Here is an 18,527-nt window from a genome sequence, read left to right as displayed (position 1 = left end):
CAATTAGGTTAGTCAGGCATGACTTTCCCTTGGTGAATCCATGCTGACTGTTCCTGATCACTTTCCTCTCGTCTAAGTGCTTCAGAATTGATTCCTTGAGGACATGCTCCATGATTTTTTTTGTAGTTTCCATACTGCCTCTAGTGTGGAGCACTGGCTATAAAAGATGCTGCCCTTAAGCAGCCTTATAGATATTGTCATAAATGCATAAGAGAACAAATTTGTATTTTCCACTGCAAACTGAATGAGCAGTGGAGCGAAATAGATGTGTGTAACACACCGAGCTTTCAGAAATTTAGCTTTCTGTGTTCATGGCAAACCACCCTCGGTGGCTCCTTGACCATGGGATAAATAACCAGTAGACTGTCTTCAACTTAATCCAGTGAATTAATTTACAGTTCAGGCATGTTTGTGTAGCTTTTTATTTAAATGCATTTCAGATAGTTGTTGAAACATGAGTTATGTGGTGTGAAGGTTTAAATGCACCTAAATAAGAAAATGGAGATAAATGAAGGTACTGACTGAGACAACTAAAATCTAGCTTTTACAGTCATGTGCAGTGTCTTGTGAAAAATCTAAGAAGTGGACATCAGATTACATAATAATTTAATAGGCATGGGGAAAGTTTCTTTGGTTGGTTTAACTATTTAAACCAATCACTTTTTAAACAAGGCTAAGATCACTATGCTGCTTGGCTATGTGGTAACAGAATATAAAAATGTCCCTATTGCAATTGCACTGGGATAGTAGGGAGAGTCTCTGGGAGCTATGTAGTAGCAGGACATGCTCTAAGCATTTCTGTAAGTGCTAGGCCTCTAGGCTAATTTCCCCAGCAGCAGAACTTGGCCCAAGGGGACATGGTTAGCTGACTTGGTGTATATCTAGTTCTTCTTCGAATAGCGTCCCTGTGGATGCTCCACTTTAGGTGAATCTACACTCCCTTGTAATTGGAGAAAATAAATGGGGGAAGGGATAGGGTAGTTAACTATTAACTAACTGGGTTCTAAAAACTAGTACTTTAAAGTTTAAAACTTAGGCTAAAGATAAAACTCAGATGTGCTGCCGATTGTTCCATCTCAAGCCAAGGGCAGTAGAGAAGGAAACATGGTGGGGTTGGTCGTGCAGCACTATGTAACCGCCAGAGGTGGCACAAGACAGATGAAGTGAGCTGTAGCTCACGAAAGCTCATGCTCAAATAAACTGGTTAGTCTCTAAGGTGCCACAAGTACTCCTTTTCTTTTTTCTTTTTACGAATACAGACTAACACGGCTGTTACTCTGAAATAAGACAGGGACAGTGCATGTGCGACCTAACCAGGCACTGCTACTGAAATTCTCCAATTAAAAACGCAGGGGTGCAGATTCACCTAAAGTGGAGTACCCATAGAGACAACCATCTCGAAGATCCTCAGTTACTGCACAGGGTGAGTAACCTTCTCATCCATGGCCTCCAAGCACATATACTGCCATTATAACAGTCTCTGGTGAGGGAAGTGTATAGGACTCCTTTTTGGAGCAGCAGTAAGGAGCAATAGAATGTATTGTCCTGATGCCCACCTGAACCATCCTGCCCTGCACTGTTGGAAAGGCTCTGGGATCTACTCAGCTGCTAACTCTCTGCTCCTACCCACAACCCTGCAATATGCTTCACAGTTGTCAGTGTAGAATCTTGCACTTAATCAGGAAGAAGAGTAACAGGAGACATGATGGAGATATATAAAGGGCAGAGAAAGCCAGACAGACTCCTAGTCAACCTTTCCCACAATACAAAACTAAGAGGGTGCTCAGTGAAATTTAAAGGAAACCAGTAGAAAGCTTATACAAATACATATTTGTGTAATGCAAAGTGTAGTTAACCTGTCGTACTCACAGGCTCAGGATATTTTTGTGGGAAATAGTTTTGCAGTAATAAAAAAGGAGTAAAAAGGCAGGAGCAGCTGAACCATTGGGTTGTTCCTGTTCGGCAGTTCCTGTCTCTGTATTTTTATATTTTGAAAACTGTTATAAATAGAGTAGGAAGCATTTTAATAAATGGTCACTGAAAAGCAGAAGAGGGTAGGAGGAATTGCTTAAAATATATTATTAGTGATATCCCTCTGTTCAAAGTGGCAGAAGGGTTTTGTAGGAATTATAGTTCCCAAAGCAATGGCCAGGCAGGCTTCTTGACTCATCCTGAATTCTATTATATATAATATGGGTTTTGCTATTTTTCAGCCATCTCCTACATTCTCTTCACCTTATTTTCTTGGTTATATTAAAGCCTTTGTAGGGATTTTTTAGGGATGTTTTAGGGATGTTTGACTTTCTACTCTAGTTGTAGAGCAACTCATATAATGAATTGCATATGTTTGATGCCAGGTTCACAGTCTAGCAGAGCAATGGTGACTATGGATTATACAGCTGCATCTATTTAAGGTAGACTTGGTGGCTATGTTTGTGCAGTACTTACATGCGTATATATATCAGCTCTGGCTTTACAGATTAACAGAAGGGTGTAAACGGAAACTCTAGATCTGAATCTTTCAAACTTTGGGGAAAATTTGGATCTAGATTGGAGTATCTGCCCTCAGGCGTATCCCCTGAACCCAAATCCAAGACCCAAAATCCCTTGAATTTTGGAGAAGTTGGGAGGGAAATCAGGACCCAAACTTTGCTTGATTCTAATACCTGACTTCACAGATGATCCTATGTCTGACCATGAATCTCTTCTGCATCAAATCTTGGCCAACTCATTTAGACACCTAATTGCTCTATACATTGAAGTCAGTGGGAGCAATGAGTGCTCAACACCTCTGTAAATTAGACCACTTAAGTGCCTGAATATGAATTTAGGAGCTAACTTTCTGGCACCCTGGCTTGAAAATTTTGATCAGTAATAAAAGCAGTACATTATAAGGTATTATTATTTATGTGCCTAGAGCTAGATCCTGTAATCATCAGGGTTGATGGAGCTTTTCCATTGTCTTCAATGGGAACAGAATGGGGCCATTAGACCAAACAAAATTATATAAAAGTACGTAAAATTCTCCAAGGAAAAGTTTGCAGCCAAATATTTCCATCAGATTTGCAACTGAGGCTCCCATTAAAGTCAACAGGAGTTGTTCATGTCATCCTAGGTCAGTTAATCCTTAATAAATAAACTACATGGGCCACATTCTGCAGTCACTTACACTTGTGTCATCCCATTGGTTCCAGTGGGGTTATGAAGGGTGGAATTGGAATGTCTTTCCTTGTGCAGGTTTAACTTGGATAACTAATAACATTGTACTGTGGAACAGTTTTTCATATTGAAGTAGGATACAATTATTCCTGCAAGGCAAGACTGTAAAACGGGTTCAATAGGGCTTCAGTTCTTTCCTCCTGACAGCTAAGTGTAAAGTGTTCTGTGCTTTTTGTTGTGTGAATGGATTAATAGATTCCAGTGCTAGAAATGCTCAGCAGACTGAACAGCCAGGAGACTGACTGTGGTGTCCTTTGTGGGTGTGGAATAGCAGTGAGGGTACAAAGGGCCTTGCCTTAAACGCTTGTGCCCCTTTGGGACTGACACATAGGGCTTACAACAGTCCGTTATTACAAGGAACATTCCTTATTTTTTCATCTCTGTAAAACAAGATCAGGTATTGCTGTGTGCTGCAAAAAGCAGCAAGAAATATCCCTGGCGAATGTAGGTGAGAATTACTTATTATTATTAATGATGATGATAATTAACAATATTGGGAACAGGGGGGCTAAGAAAATAGTCCCTTATTTTTGAAATACAGTGTTGGTAACCCCCACTGACTGCCACAATTTGGCTGGGGAGCAGAACTCCTGCCTGCGCCAGGTGAACAGCTCTGACAGAATTGGTCAGATGCATGGGGAGCAAAGGCTGCACCTGTTTAAAGGGTAGCAGCGCTCTTGTTGCAGCACGTGATCCTGGATGCACCAGGTGGAATTCTGGCTCAGTTGTCTCTCTTCTCAACTCTGAGGTGAGCCTTTAAACTCTTGGGGACAATGACAGATAGCCTCACTGAAAGCTCTCAGCGGTGAGCAGCAAATAGCCTTTCAGAGAGATGCTCAACTTAAGGTGTAGGATGTTAGCTGTGCATTTCCTACAGGCTTTAATGATTATAACAGGAGGCTAGCAATGAAAACCTCATGCATTAAATTTGAGGCACCGGACACTAATAAGGCTGCCTAATTGTAAAGATTTATCAGACTTAAGACATCATTTCTAATTGCCTATTTTTGTTATGATCTTTTTAATTTCCTTTTAGTATTTCATTTTCTTCCTTTTGGAAATATCTTTGTCTCTCTCATCTGTGGAAACCCATTCTGCTTTGAGAAACCTCAGAGAAATAATTAACAGTACATTCTTATTTCAATGAACAACGAAAGAGTCATGTTGGGAATGTGACTAAAGGGTTGCACTGCAACCGCTGCTGGAGTAAAGTAGTGTCTATATAGCACTTGCCTCAGGCTTTCTCTTAACATCACAAAACTGCATATAGTATTTTTTGTCTTCAATACTTCATTTGCCCTTTTCTCAGTTCTGCTTACAATCCAAGGTGCATACCTCATTATCCTTGATAGCAGGGCATACAATGTGATAGCTGACTCTTGCTTTAAAAATGCATAATTCTAGTGAAAGGCATAGACGTCTGTCTTGTGTATATATTGTGTGTGCACATGTTCCCTAGCCCTGATGTGACCCTTATTCTGCTCTCATGTACCAGTACTACACCTGTGTGACTCCACTGAATTCACTGGTTATTCCAGATTTATGCAATTGTGAGTGAGTTATAGAATCAGACCCCATATGAACAATGCCGAAAAAGACAAACCTAACTGAAATGAAAACAAAACCCTGGCAGTGCTGGACACAAGGAGATAATTTCCATTTTTTTTTTAAATGCAGTGCAGAGTTAAACCTCAAGTTTGTCAGGTTCTTAAGCCAGGCAGTGGTAATTTGAATCTAGGATGGAATGTTGCCAAGGAGCCAAGTTCTGCTCTAAGTATAGAGTAACCTCATTGAAGAGAGTGGCGTTATAGCAGATTTACACTGGTATAACTAGAAATTAGAACCGAATCTGACCCAAGGTGAGTAATGGGTAAGACAGACTGACAGTGTTTGAGAACAGAGAATTAAGAACAGGAATAAAAAAATAGCATGTGTTACTTTAAAAGATGGGCCTGAGCAATAAAGTTCAGATCCAGAGCCAAACTCCATGGTATGTTCATATCTACAGTTATGGTCCCTCCAGGTCCATTTCTAGTTATAAAATAAAGCCCTAAAACTTGACTCACAATTTTTGTGTAACCAGTATAATTTATCTTTTACAAATAGTATTTTAATTACTTTTTAGGTACCCAACACCACACCTACACCTATAAAGTGAGGTTTAAATTAGAACTGGCTGGAAAACTTTGGCAGAAATGAAATATTCAGGTTTTTCTTCCTGTTTTCTGACGAACTCTAAGTGCTATTTATAACCTTATTGAACTGCTGTACAATCCTGTTGTAAATCAGCGCAGAATCAACTCCTAGCCTTAGATATCTGTGTTTGACTCCCCTTGAAGTGAATAGGCTCAATCCTCTTTTAGTCCTAACCCTCCATTGATGTCAGTGGGGAGCCTTGCCTACAGAAGGCTGCAAGTTCACATACAATGGTTATTTCACATGGATATCTGAAGGCATAATTTGGATCTAGGTATAATTGCCATCATGACTAGTTTACATGTGGCTTTTCTTTTTTTAAATGCAATGTACAAGTACGTGTTAAACAACCAATCAAAAGAAACTATAAGCATAACTACAGCTCAGAGGTGGCTTTGATATACAGAAAACCTTTTCTGCGAATTAACTGACATACTTACTTAACGAAGTATAGTAAGTATGATTTTTACACAGTTACTGCGCAACCTGTTGTGTCTTAATTTACCTCTGAAGCATGTAAAGCAGCTGTGCTTCCTTAGCTGTGCTAAGCTGTTATTATGAAGGCAGAATGTAGTTTTGTTTTGTGGGTGGGAATCCTTAATGTTCAACAAAATTTGATGCCTTTACATTTTACAAAAATTATGTTTTGCTTTCCAAATGGATTGACCACTTTCATTCTTCTCTCCAGCCATCAGTTTGGAGACCTTGCTGAGAGAAATCCACAGATTGAGTTTATGAGGGCAGCTCTACTAAATCACGGGCAAATTCTAACATGTACCCCCTGACATTCCTGTGAACTTCAGTAATGCAAGAGCTCAGCACCCCTTAGAACCAAATGCCAAAAAATCTGGTTTTATATTTTGTATTTCTAAAACAAACTCAAGTCTCTAAAGCATATTTCCAATTGACACATACACCAATCAACAAATACAATATGCAGCATTCATAGACCATTCCCTCAGACTGGAAATATTGGACGTGATCCAAAGTCTGCTGAAGTCACTGGACTACCACTGACTTCAGTGAGTTTTGTATCTGGCTCATGAACGGCAACAAGACTGAGGCAGCAAGTGGTACTTGAAACCAGTGTTGCCAGCTCTTGCATTTTTAAAGACCCAGAACACGGGCACATTAAAATTTTAGCTTTCCTTAAAAAATTCTAGTTCTCACAGTTGTGGAGAAAAGCTTGAAAATGTGAGACCTAGAGTCATCAGCATCAGAAGGCAAATACAAAGAACTCCAAATGTATTATTTTGAAAATCTCATGATTATAAAGCAATGTTTTAAGGCCTCACTCGTGATTTTTGAATGTTTGGTGATGGTAAAAATTAATCCTATTCCCTCCCCATGTGATATCACACCTACTCTCAAACAAACACTCATGTGAATAGATGGGCCTTTCAAAATGCCCTGAAGATCACAGGCTCAGCAATTAAAAATGCCCTGCTTTATTATAGCTGGACTCTACTTTGTTCTCTTGCGTTCCACAGTGGCAAGTAGAATCCCCTGGCTCAGGCCTGGATACTGATTTTCAGTCACACATTTACTGAGCCTGTCTCCTCACAACATAAAGACTGGTCTTGCATCTACTCTAAAACTACTATAAGTCCTCCACCCTAGCCCACCACCTCTGTAAGCAGCACTGAATGGCAATAATTGGTCAGGTGCACAAACGGACGAAGTGGACCCAGCTCTGTTGAGATCTCCAGCAATGAAGGCAGGAGCTTGACCGTGGCCTCTTATCCTCTTTCTCCCACAGGGCTAAATAGTCTACTGTCATTGGGCTAGGTCCTTTTCACTAATATGTGATTGAGATATAGAAGCCTGCTCGTATGTGACTCCTCTCTGGAGACTGTCTCTGTCTGTTCTTTCGTTGAGGGATCCATTCTGCCCATGATGTCAAGAAGTTTGGTCAAGGACACAAAGTGTTTTGCACTGCTGAAGAAGTGACAATGGGTATAAGACTACATATATTGAACACAACACTATGACTTAGCAAAGTGTGCACCCAATGGGTCAGCTCATGCTCTTAGAGACATATATACAACTCCCCCTGACTTAAATTACATTGTGGAGACAGTAAAATAATAGCACAAATGATTAAGACCCAAATCGCAGTGAATACTTCTGTGGGATTTTGAAGCTAACACACTCCTTTTGTTTATAGTACGGGTTGCCTTTCATTTGAATGAATTCAGCTTTTGTAAACAGTTAGGAATTCTGCAACTGGAGGTCTGGTACCTTTGAAGTATTGGCCAGGACTCTTTTGCCCCCTCTGCCAATCCTGCTTGAGGCAATTAACATGTAATTGAATGCTGACTGAAGATGAAGAGTGTGGATGTCGGGGGTGTATGTGTGGGGGGGAATGTGATCACACACTAATGCCTTATAAGTGGGATACCAGCATCTTTAGGTTCACTGCAGCTGCATATATATTGCCACTGCTTGCATAAACTGCAATATTAATCAAGCTTGTGGAAATTAAAACACAATTAAACCAAGCAGGTACTGTGCAGAACTGTAGCTTGAGTCATAACCCATGTTCTCAGATATACTTGGCTCAGCATTACCACTAGTGATTTAATGTTTCTTTGTAGCAAGATGCTGATTTAATCAAATATATTGAACCCTAAACTCCAGCTTTTATTGGCATTAATGGGTGAGGAGGCTTCCCTCCATTTCACATAGGCTATTCAAAACTGTTTTCCTTACAGTCTATATTATATCCCCTGGTTTTGTTTAAAAGCCTTAATTTAACCATCTTAAGAAAAAAGCAGCTAGAACTGGGATCAAAACTAGCTGGGTGTCTGGAAAATGAGTACAGTTACTTTAGGTTGCAATCAAATATTACAGCAGACAATGCTTATTCTACCTGATGCATGTTTATTGGGCTCAATATGTGGGAAACTGGGTGGAATTTAATGGCCTGTGGTATTCAGGAGGTCAGACTAGATGATATTGTTGTCCCTTCTAACCTTAAATTCTATGGCTATATCTACACCGCATACTGCGTGAAGGGTATGTGTGCTACATGCTGCAGGGAAAAGCAAGCTGTGTCCATGCTACACCTGTCAATAGAAAGCTCTGGTGGAGGGGGAAAGGCTCCAGCAGCAGGACACTACGCTGCTAAAAATAGCCGTGTAGATGGAGGAGATGCTGCTTGCGCAAGTAGAGAGCCATGTAGGCAGGGCCGGCTGTTGACCAATGACTCCCCAGGTGAGGAACATCTTCAGCGCCCTCCCTTCATTTGTTTAAACGTTTGAATACCTTATTTTTATTGCATTTGTAGCCCATTTCACAACTTTGATGCATGATTTGCATGTATGATTTATCCCTGTATTATAAGATGATAAATTTGCACGCTAGGATCTGTAAATCTGTATCTATTCATGCTATAGATAAGCAAATAAAAATTTGTTTCCTCTAAGCTTGTAGAGACTTTTTAATTTTAAGGATAACTGAAATGTACTAATGTCAAGAAATTGAACTGGACGTGTCAAAAGAATGTCAACGATATTAAATAGTGTTACAGAAGTTGACATCTTTAGAATGTTAACCCTAGTCCAGGGGTGGCCAGCCTGAGCCTGAGAAGGAGCCAGAATTTACCAGTGTACATTGCCAAAGAGCCCCCCGCCACCCCACTCCCAGCGCCTCCTGCCCACCGGCAGCCCTGCCAATCAGTGCCTCCCACTCCCTCCCCACACCTCCTGATCAGCTGTTTCGTGGCCATGCATGAGGCTCTGGCTGGGAGGGGAAGGAGCGAGGGTACGGCAGGCTCAGGGGAGGGGGCAGGAAGGGGTAGAGTGGGGGCAGGGCCTATGGCAGAGCCAGGGGTTGAGCAGTGAGCACCCCCTGGCCCATTGGAAAGTTGGCGCCTATAGCTCCAGCCCCGGAGTCAGTGCCTATACAAGGGGCCACATATTAACTTCTGAAGAGCTGCATGTGGCTCTGGAGCCACAGGTTGGCCACCCCTGCCCTAGTCCTTTGGTCCAAAAGGTCACTTTTCTGACCTTTGCCCTCGTGAGCTGAAGCACAGCATCAGAGAGATCCAAAGACTGGCTCTTGGGATTTTCAAGCAATAAAATAGCAAGTGATGTCAGTATCTTGTCAGCCATCATTGATCAAAGATATGTTTTAATGAGCCTTAGCTTCAAAAAGTTGTGCTCACCACTCGTGACTGTGACCCTCGTGACTGTGACCAGCAGTGTGAGCAGACTCCTCAAAGCTATCCACACATTAGGAAAAATGTCCTTCAGCTCTGCATCATGAATGAATTGGAGAACTTAGAGTGGAGAGTGAATCCCATGTTGCAAAATGTGACAAATGTTATCCAATTCGACATAAAGGTCTTAATAATCAATGTCTGAACATTTCCCATGTATCAGCGTCCGGTGAAGGTCTGTACAATTGTTCAAGAGTGTATTCCTGTCTGCCAGCAGCTTACTAAGGTCATACAAAAACCCTCAGGTCTTTCCAAACCTTTCTTTGATGGACATTGAAGTAGTGTCAATGAGTGAGCAAAAAAACTCCCTCTTGAATATTCTTCTGAGCTTCTCATCAGCTCATCTCTGCCCTCATAACCAAACTGTCTCTTCTTCTGATGAATACAAGTTTCTTTGAAGACAGGCTCAATTCCTAAGTTTTCCACCATTTCTTTGGCAGCAGTGATAGCATCTTCAAATCTGTTGTCTCTGTAGGCCACAACGAAATCAAGGCAGCTTCTCATCAAAGTAGTAGTGGTTGTAATGTCCATTTACTGAGTTTGTAATACCTTGCTTACAACACTTAGTTGGAACAGGATATTGTGCCAACCCACAACTGAGACCAGAAATGTGAAGTCAGCGATCTGGTTTGCCAGGCTTTGCACCTCCTGTGGGATTTCAGCCTCGGCTTTACTAGACTGCACCAGTTGCATCAGGGTGTTGTAAACGTCAGTCACTCTGTACCTCACTGGCCTTATGCTGTCAATGTGACTCTCCCAGCGAATGTCACTTAACAGCTTCATGGTCATATTTGTAACATTGTCCGTTAGGATCTTCCACCTGATAGTTGATGCTGAAAACAGGACTTATATCCTTTGCAGTACTATGAAGAGAGATACTGAATCTAAAGAAGATGACACTGCATCTGACACAACCAGGTTGAGGGAATGGCAGCCAGAAGGCATGAAGAAAACTCTTGGATTCAGTGCAAGGATCTTTGCCTGGATGCCACTGTTTCTTCCCTTCATGTTCACGCTGTTGTCGTAGCCTTGGCTGAGGGAGTCAGGCTTTATTTTATTTTATTCTCATTCAAAACATTCTGTTGGGCCTTTTCCAGTAGAGTCATACACCGAGCGGAAACAAATAAAGCATTCTTTTACTTGGATACAGCCATCCTCGTCATCAACAAATCTTATTCTAAATGACATCTTTCCACTGTGGCTAATGTGGGGAGTGCAATCCATTATTACGGTGTAGTACTTTGCTTTGCCGAGCTGCATCGATACGTTATCAAGTACCTTCTTTGCCATAAGGTCAGTCAATTCATTTTGAATAGTTTTGCTGCAGTAATGGTCCATAGCTTCTTTACAAACTACTCAATGGAAGTACTCACACCTGACATAATCACTTTTCCTAAGAAGCTCCCAACCGAAGAAATTACCATTGTATTCAGTGAACAACTTATCCAACAAGCCCCAGAAAGCCAAATTATTCTTTATGAGGAAGAGCGTAATTGAGATCAGATGCTCAAGCATGTTCCTCCAATGCTGGGTTTCTACATTAATAATGCACTGGGTTTTCTGCATCTATGCATTTATTCAGCTTGAGCCTGGACTCAACCTCTATCCAGTGATGAGCTGCCAAAATCTTAACAACGGGTTCCCTCCCCACCCCATGAGGGGGTCGTTGCCCACCCCTACCCCCCGAGACTCCTGCCCCATCCAACCCCCCCGCATTCCTTGACGCACCCCTCCCAGGACCCCTGTCCCATCCATCCCCCTCCCCTGTCCACTGACTGCCGCCAGAACTGGGCAGGAGGGTCTCGTGGGCCACCGTAGTGGGTGCCCACCCCACCCCTAAGAGCCAGAGGCACCTGCTGGGGGCGAGGTGGGGAGTCCCAGAGGTGCTTACCTGGGGCAGCTGCCAGGAAGTATCCGGCAGGTCCCTCTGGCTCCTTGGGGCGGGGGAGCATAGCTAGGTGGGGGAGCAGGGGGAGCGGCTGCTCCCCCACTGATCACATCAAAAGTGGTGCCTTAGGCGCAGACTGTGTGGGTGCTCCGGGGCTGGCGCACCCACGGGGAAAATTTGGTGGGTGCAGAGCACCCACCGGCAGCTCCCCGTCCCACGCCCGGCCCCACCTCACCTCACCTCCGCTCCGCCTCCTCCCCTGAACGCACCACGCCGCTCTGCTTCTCTGCCCCCTTCCCCCGGCTTCCCGCGAATCAGGTTCGGTGGGAAGCCTGGGAGGGCTGAGAAGCAGGCAGGCCGAGGGTGGCGGAGGTGAGCTGGGGCAGGGAGCAGTTCCCCTGCGCGCCCTGTCCCCCCCCCATCGGGTTACCTGCTGCGGCGCATGTGGCCCTCCTCGTGCCCCCCAGCTCCAGCTCACCTCTGCCTCCCTGGGCCTGCCCCAGCTTCCCACGCGAACAGCTGATTCGCGGGAAGCCTGGGGTGGGGGGCGGAGAAGCAGAGTGGGGCGGCGCGTTCAGGGGAGGAGGTGGAGGCGAAGCGGAGGTAAGCTGGGGCCGGGGGTGGGGTGGGGAGCTGCCACTGGGTGATCTGCACCCACCAAATTTTCCCCTTGGGTGCTCCAGGGCTGGAGCACCCATGGAGTCGGCACCTAAGGCGCCACTTTTGGTCAGTTAAATTTAGAAGCCCTTTTAGAACCGGTTGTCCCTCGTGGAACAACCAGTTCTAAAAGGGCTTCTAAATTTAGAACCGGTTCTAGCGAACTGGTGTGAACCGCTCCAGCTCACCACTCCATTTGGAGTAGGCCATAAAATGGCCAGGTGACTTTTCATGTTGCTTCAGAGCATCAGCCAAGTTATGCCAGTAATTGTATCTGGAAAGTGGAAGCAACAATTTCGCATTCTTGTCCAATATTTTGCAACAAAAACAGAATTCTTTGTCAGTTGATTTTGAGTAAACTAGCCAACACCAATTCAGTTTCTCACAATTCTTGAGCACTCTTTCACAGTGTGACTTTGAGAAGTGTCACTTCTGCTCATTTACTGGAAATGTCATATCCTCAATTTCGCCCGGCCTGTTCAAAATTGTGTGATCAGTATAGGCAGAGTTTAGCATCACCGGCCATATAGCAGGATCTGAAGTACCCATTTGTGGCCTACATTCTATTTTCCCTTTTGTTGCTAACAAAAAAACAGAACCCCGAGCCTGGTGCCCCCTAAGTCCAGCACCCCAGGTGGTTGCCTGCCCCTAAATCCGGCCCTGCGTGTAGGGTCTGTACTCTACTCATCTAAGCAATGCCTCAACAGCTACACTGCTATTTATACTGGGTTGGGGGGGTGGGGGGGGAATGAGAGGGGTTGGGGTATGTACTCTATATGCTGCCAAAAGGAGTGTGCAGTGTAGACGTACCTTATGAATCTATGAATTACTGGGCTGGATGCCAGAATCCTAATGTTCTTCCCTTAGTAAACTTATCAATTCCTTCTCCCATTGAACTCTGACAAAACCCAGAAAGACTCATCCCCTGTTGGACTCCTGTCCCTTTTCAATTCCTGAATCCTTGTTCTTTCTCCCAAGTGAGGCTGCCTGTCCACCCAAAGGCCACTCTAGGAGGCAGCTGGCCAGCTGCCTATTAGCCGCATGCTGAAGTATATCTGACTCACTTCTGAGCTTGGGCCTACTTTGGCTGGAGGGCCTGGATGCGAAGGTAGCTGTCTCAAATCACTGTCAAGCGCTGAGCATTAATTTTTAACATAGAGAGATGATCTTAGGGTGGAATTCTGCACACTGAGAATCATGGCATAATCAGTGCTTTCTCCAGGTTGTATTTGCAGTCTAATAGCCTTTGCCATGATGTCACACACTATTATTAACCTTTGATGAGATCTTGGGTGTCCTGCATCACATTAGAGAGCAACTCTACTCATTGAATCTACTGGGAGAAAGGGAGGCTCTTCTGTAGCTTGAAGACTTTTCTCCATTGGAGGCTCTGGTATGGGTGATGCCACTCAGGACTTGTCTTTAATGTTCTTACAGTTCTTGTCAGTTGTTGGCTGCGTGTGTGTTCTCTCTGCGTGCTGCACTGGCTCTGGCCAGATAGCCCATACAGCAGGCTCTGATCAAACTGCCCAAGAAGACCACAGACTTGGTTCAGTAGTGAAGATACTCAGCCAGAGTTATCGTTAACAAAGCACTGTTCTAGTATCCTATAGTGTAGTGTAGACTCTACAGGAACACTAACCACATGTATGCTCATTATAATGGACCAGCTCAGTGAATGGCAGGCTTCTCCGATCCCCTGTTGGCCAGACAAAGATACCCCCTCTGCGACCCCTCTGTTATACACTGATACAAACAAGTTATATATTACCCCTCTGCCGTGGTTAGTTACCACCCTTGTACATGTTGGTTCGATCAAAACATCTCTATCCATCACCCTGTCAGCCTGACCTTATCTTTAGGAGGGGTCAGTGTGTCCCTGTATCATCTTCGGGGAGGGTGTTTACACCATAGCCTTGTATCAGGGTGTTCTGGCACGATCCTTCCAGAATGTGTTTACATGACTACATAGTTCCTAGGAGTGCTTTTGTTTTTGCAATGCCAGCCCTGTTCTTACCAAGTTCATGTATCAGATAGTGAGCCTGTAAACAGGCATCTGCTTTGTAACAGGGCTTGACTTTTGCTCATAGCCTGACTCTTGCTGATTTTGTTTGATATCAGCAGGGCCTGACTTTAGTTTGGGCCTTAGGCCTTATACAAGGCCCCTCGTACCAGGCCTCATGTGTCAGGCTCTCTCTTTCTATTATAACAGTATTAGATTTCTCCTCAGTGCCACTAGAGTTGAACTGGTCCAGGACATTGTCCTTAGCCTACCCTTTCTGTCAGTGGAGGTGCTGTGACCAAAAGGGAACTCTTACCCATGTTTTGTAACACAGTTTCTCTTTGGAAATCTGCTATAAGTAATATATGGCCTTCAGGCAGGACTAGTCCTTCAAAAACCTAGTGGAAATACCTGAGTGTTATCGCTTTTTCTGTCCTCCTATTTGGGTGAGGTGAAAACTCATGTCTTCTGGGGAACAACCAGCCAAGAAACCCTATAGGAGGCATGAAGGACAAGGAAATTGAGTGGCGATAGGGGATGGAGGGGGACAGAGGAGGCTCTCCATGTGAATGTCCCACAGATCTCAGGAGCTCTGCATGTTTAGGGAGTGCAAGCCACACCTCCAAAAGAGATATTGAATCCTGGCTGGGGGAGTCACAGATTTCCCTTCCCTTTCCATAGGTTTCCCTGTGTAAGGGATGATCTGACTCTCTGCAGTGTCTCTTCATGATGCATTTTTGCTTTGTTCTCCCACCTGCTCATTGAACTCCAATTTCATGAGTAATTTTTCAAAATGAAGGACAACTTTTAATCACAACGTAAATAGAAGGAGTAAAAACTTTGCAGAATTGCATTAAATGTGTGATGTTGTAGACATCAGTCAGTCAGAGGTGCAGCTAAGATGACATTCAGTATTATTAAAGGTTTTGGATTCATTTCAGATCCTGCATGGTGCCTGACTTTAACAAGTGAGCCACTGATAACTAATCATGTGGGCCCTTTTTCAGTCAAGTCCCTCTTCCCTAGCTTGTTAATTAGAACTTTTCTGACCAGGATTCTAAATAAACCGCTCTTTTACTCTGTATACAAAATACAGTAGCTAAAATGTTGACATGCTAGAAAGAGTAGTTATTAAATGGACATTACACCATATTTTCTGTTTCTGGAGTTCTGGGGACTTTTATTAAGAAATTATTTTATTTTTTTATTTTTTATTTCTAGCAGAAGGCTTGAGACACTGATAATCTGATGAGATCAGACTACTTAGGCATCTCATCTCCTCCCCAGCTGTTCATTGTGCACCTGTTATCACTGCTGGGCAGTCCTCTTTCTCAGCTCACAGTAAAAATAGTTTCGTATCCCCCCTACACCCCCAACACATGCTTTGATGACTGTACAGTTGCTGCACTGCATGTGACACAGCTAGAGTGTTGTCATCATTGGGGTGGATCACTACAATTACACTATTCTTTCTTCCTGAAAACATCTGACAAATAATCCTGATCAAATAGGTTTAGACTGGACATGAATCCCTCCAGACTAAGAGCCTGAGATGCTTATCCACCTGCAGGGCTTCTACACAGGAAAATGTATTCTCTTGCTTTTCTGGGTGGTACCATCTGTTTTCCAATCCTCCATTGTTCAGCGGATCTTATTTGTCTTGGGGAGCAGTATATTCTACTGCAGCATGCTGATGAGTCTAGTCAGCCTCAGCATGTTTGGGATTCCTTACCAACTACCTCCTCCCTTCCCCCATTGTATTGTTCAGTGAAATAAATCCTTGGATGCTAGTTCTGACTGAGCTTAAAACAAAGGTGCTTGCTAAAATGATCACCACCCTTACTGCCACTGAACCTTCTAGAGATTCCTCGTGTTTTCCAGTCTTTTCACACAAAAGGGTTATATTACTATATATTCAGAAGCCCAGTGGAAATATTTCCCTGAGGAATCAAACAATCAGATGTTCAGACTTTTCTTCCTATCCTCTTACTCTGCCCTTCTGAAATGGAGGTTGTGTAGGAAACAGTCTGTGCTACAAATGTGAAAAGTGATGATAATGATGTATTGGAAAATTGTACAGAAACAGAGAAAATGTTTATTAGCCTTATAGTTTGCACATCTGAAAACTAAGTGTGGCATTTTCAAAAACACCTATGAGAATTTAGAGCACAAGTCCCGTAGAAACTGAAAGTCAATGAGACTTGTGCTCTTAAAGCACTTGGGCACTTTTAAAAATCCCCTCTTCCCCCTTAGTGGTCTTGACTCACGGAGTCCACTGGATCAAATTAATCCCAGGTGTAATTCAATTCACTTTTAAGGAGCTGCACTGGAGAGGAATGTGTCACATTAACAGCCAGTAAATCTGAATAATGTCAAGCAAACGTTGTGGAGGGTCAGGTATTGGGTAGGATTGTGAAATTTTGTTTTTCAGTGACTTTCCTTGTTGCAGCAGAAGCCAACTTTGCAGGTACTTTGTAGACAGCATACTAAATAGGTATATCCAATGGACTAGGACCACTTGTGTGAGTATGCCAAGCAGGATTTGTCTCTGTGTGCTGCCACCTGTCTGCCTTGAGCTATTGGAGAAACTGGGAATAATGTTTGTAATTTCATGTTGGCATACATGACCTAATTGAGTTGGTTGCTTTTAACCTTTCTCTTTAGCGACATCAATTATTATCCTCCCAGGGTATACATTCAAGACCCACGGAGAATGTTCTTGTGAGCTGCTGATTTATTACAGGGAATATTTCTGTAGGAATCTGTAATATTAATAGTTTAAGTATTAACCATCCTATTCCCTCAACAAATATACATACATACTATGGGCCTGGTTTTGATCTCGCTTACTCCGGGAGTAAACCAGAAGTAGTTCCACTGAAGTCAAAGGAGTTACACTAGTGTAAAAGTGGACTGGTTAGATCAGAATCAGGCAATGCATATAGAACTTTTAATTAAAAAGATCTCTAGCATTCCTTTTAATTGTAGAATATAAAAGAAGTGCATTTTTGACACTGCATATATATATTTTGTTGGGGTTTTTGCTTTGCATCTTTGAATCAATGTTACATGTTCTCAACAGGATCTGGTTGAGTCCACAAACTGAATTAGAAGTCAGCTGTCATGAAGGAGTGTTCTGCAATATAAAAGGTTACTGGGTGTGATGGTGTGCACAAGAGGCAGCCTCAGGGATTAGAGTAGCTGGGAACAAAGGCATTTGTATTTAGCAGTCTGGTTAACTTCAGCTCAGTCTTCTAAACATTTCCATGGAAACGAGGGAAGTTTTGGTTCACTGTAAGTGGTTTAATTTACTTTCTCTTTGTGTTGAATATGGAAAAGTAAAAGGAGACAAAACTAGCTCTTTAAAACATTTATTTAACAATGTGATTTCAATCAGTTGTGGTATTCAAAAACCATGGCACAGTTTACTTTCTTATATCTTCTTTCTGCAATTACAAATGAAATGTTGATCTGCAAGGACATGACCAAATTAAGTTAAGGAAAATGGAGAAGTTAGGGGGTCTTAAATCTTTATTTTGTGTAGAAGTCACTAGTGAGTGATAGAGTGTGTGTGTGTGCGTGCATGCACCCGTTTATGTAAGTGTTTTATTTGTTCATACACAGTATGAAATTTGACTGACTATAACATGCTTAAATCTGATAGACCATTTTTATATAAGTCAGGTATAAGTTTTGATATGACTCACAACCACTTGTGTAGCAAGGGATTTACACTCTGAAGTACTGATGTGTTTCCAGGGGAAAGTATTAACAGTGTGTTTTATTTTTGTGCTGTCATTTAAAAAAAAGTTTCATCCTAGAGGAATAACTGCTAACAAGATTTTCTGACATATGTTTACTTTTCCTTAGTTCAGAATAAATAGGAAAATTTTGGAAATGATCATGCAAAACGGGAAAGATCCTCAGCAAGTGAATCAGCAAAGTCAATGGAACTATAGCCCAATTCACACTAGCTGAGAATCTTGCTCCAAGTGCCTAGTCACCACTAAGTGCTTGTGTACAGGAGGATGGACTTAGAAGTCTGACCTAGTAGTTGTTTTCCAGCTCTAACATCTATGTGGCTCTCACTCCCGATAACGCTAATCAGTGTTAAGTGTGTGTCAACCTTAAACAGTTATTCAGTGAGCAGTGGCATGAATACCAGTCACTAGGGAATTAGAGAAAGAAGGTGGGTGAGGTAATATCTTTTATTGGACCAACTTCTGTTGGTGAGAGAGACAAGCTTTCAAGCTTACAAAGAGCTGCTCTTCAGGTCACTAGGAAAATCAGTTTGACTGACACACGCATCTCTCCCAAACTTGTATTTTTGCAGTAATCCCTGA

At 42.9% G+C, this 18,527-nt stretch overlaps 1 protein-coding gene across 9 annotated transcripts in view; it reads left to right on the top strand.

Annotated features, from left to right (window-relative positions):
- Positions 1-18,527, top strand: part of DLG2 (discs large MAGUK scaffold protein 2) — a 1,447,004-nt gene that overhangs the window by 121,107 nt on the left and 1,307,370 nt on the right. Inside the window, exon 1 of one of the 9 annotated variants that reach the window (XM_074955885.1) lies at positions 17,436-17,478. The exons of the other annotated variants lie outside the window; for them this stretch is intronic. Coding sequence (XP_074811986.1) covers positions 17,451-17,478 — 28 coding nt within the window. The 5' untranslated portion in view covers positions 17,436-17,450. Of the gene's footprint in view, positions 1-17,435; positions 17,479-18,527 lie in introns of those variants that run through there. 9 annotated transcript variants of the gene reach the window in all.

Source organism: Natator depressus, chromosome 1, assembly GCF_965152275.1.
Source record: "Natator depressus isolate rNatDep1 chromosome 1, rNatDep2.hap1, whole genome shotgun sequence".
NCBI lineage: Eukaryota > Metazoa > Chordata > Testudines > Cheloniidae > Natator > Natator depressus.
The sequence above is the reverse complement of the archived record's forward strand: the minus strand, read 5'-3'. Positions and strand labels throughout refer to the sequence as shown.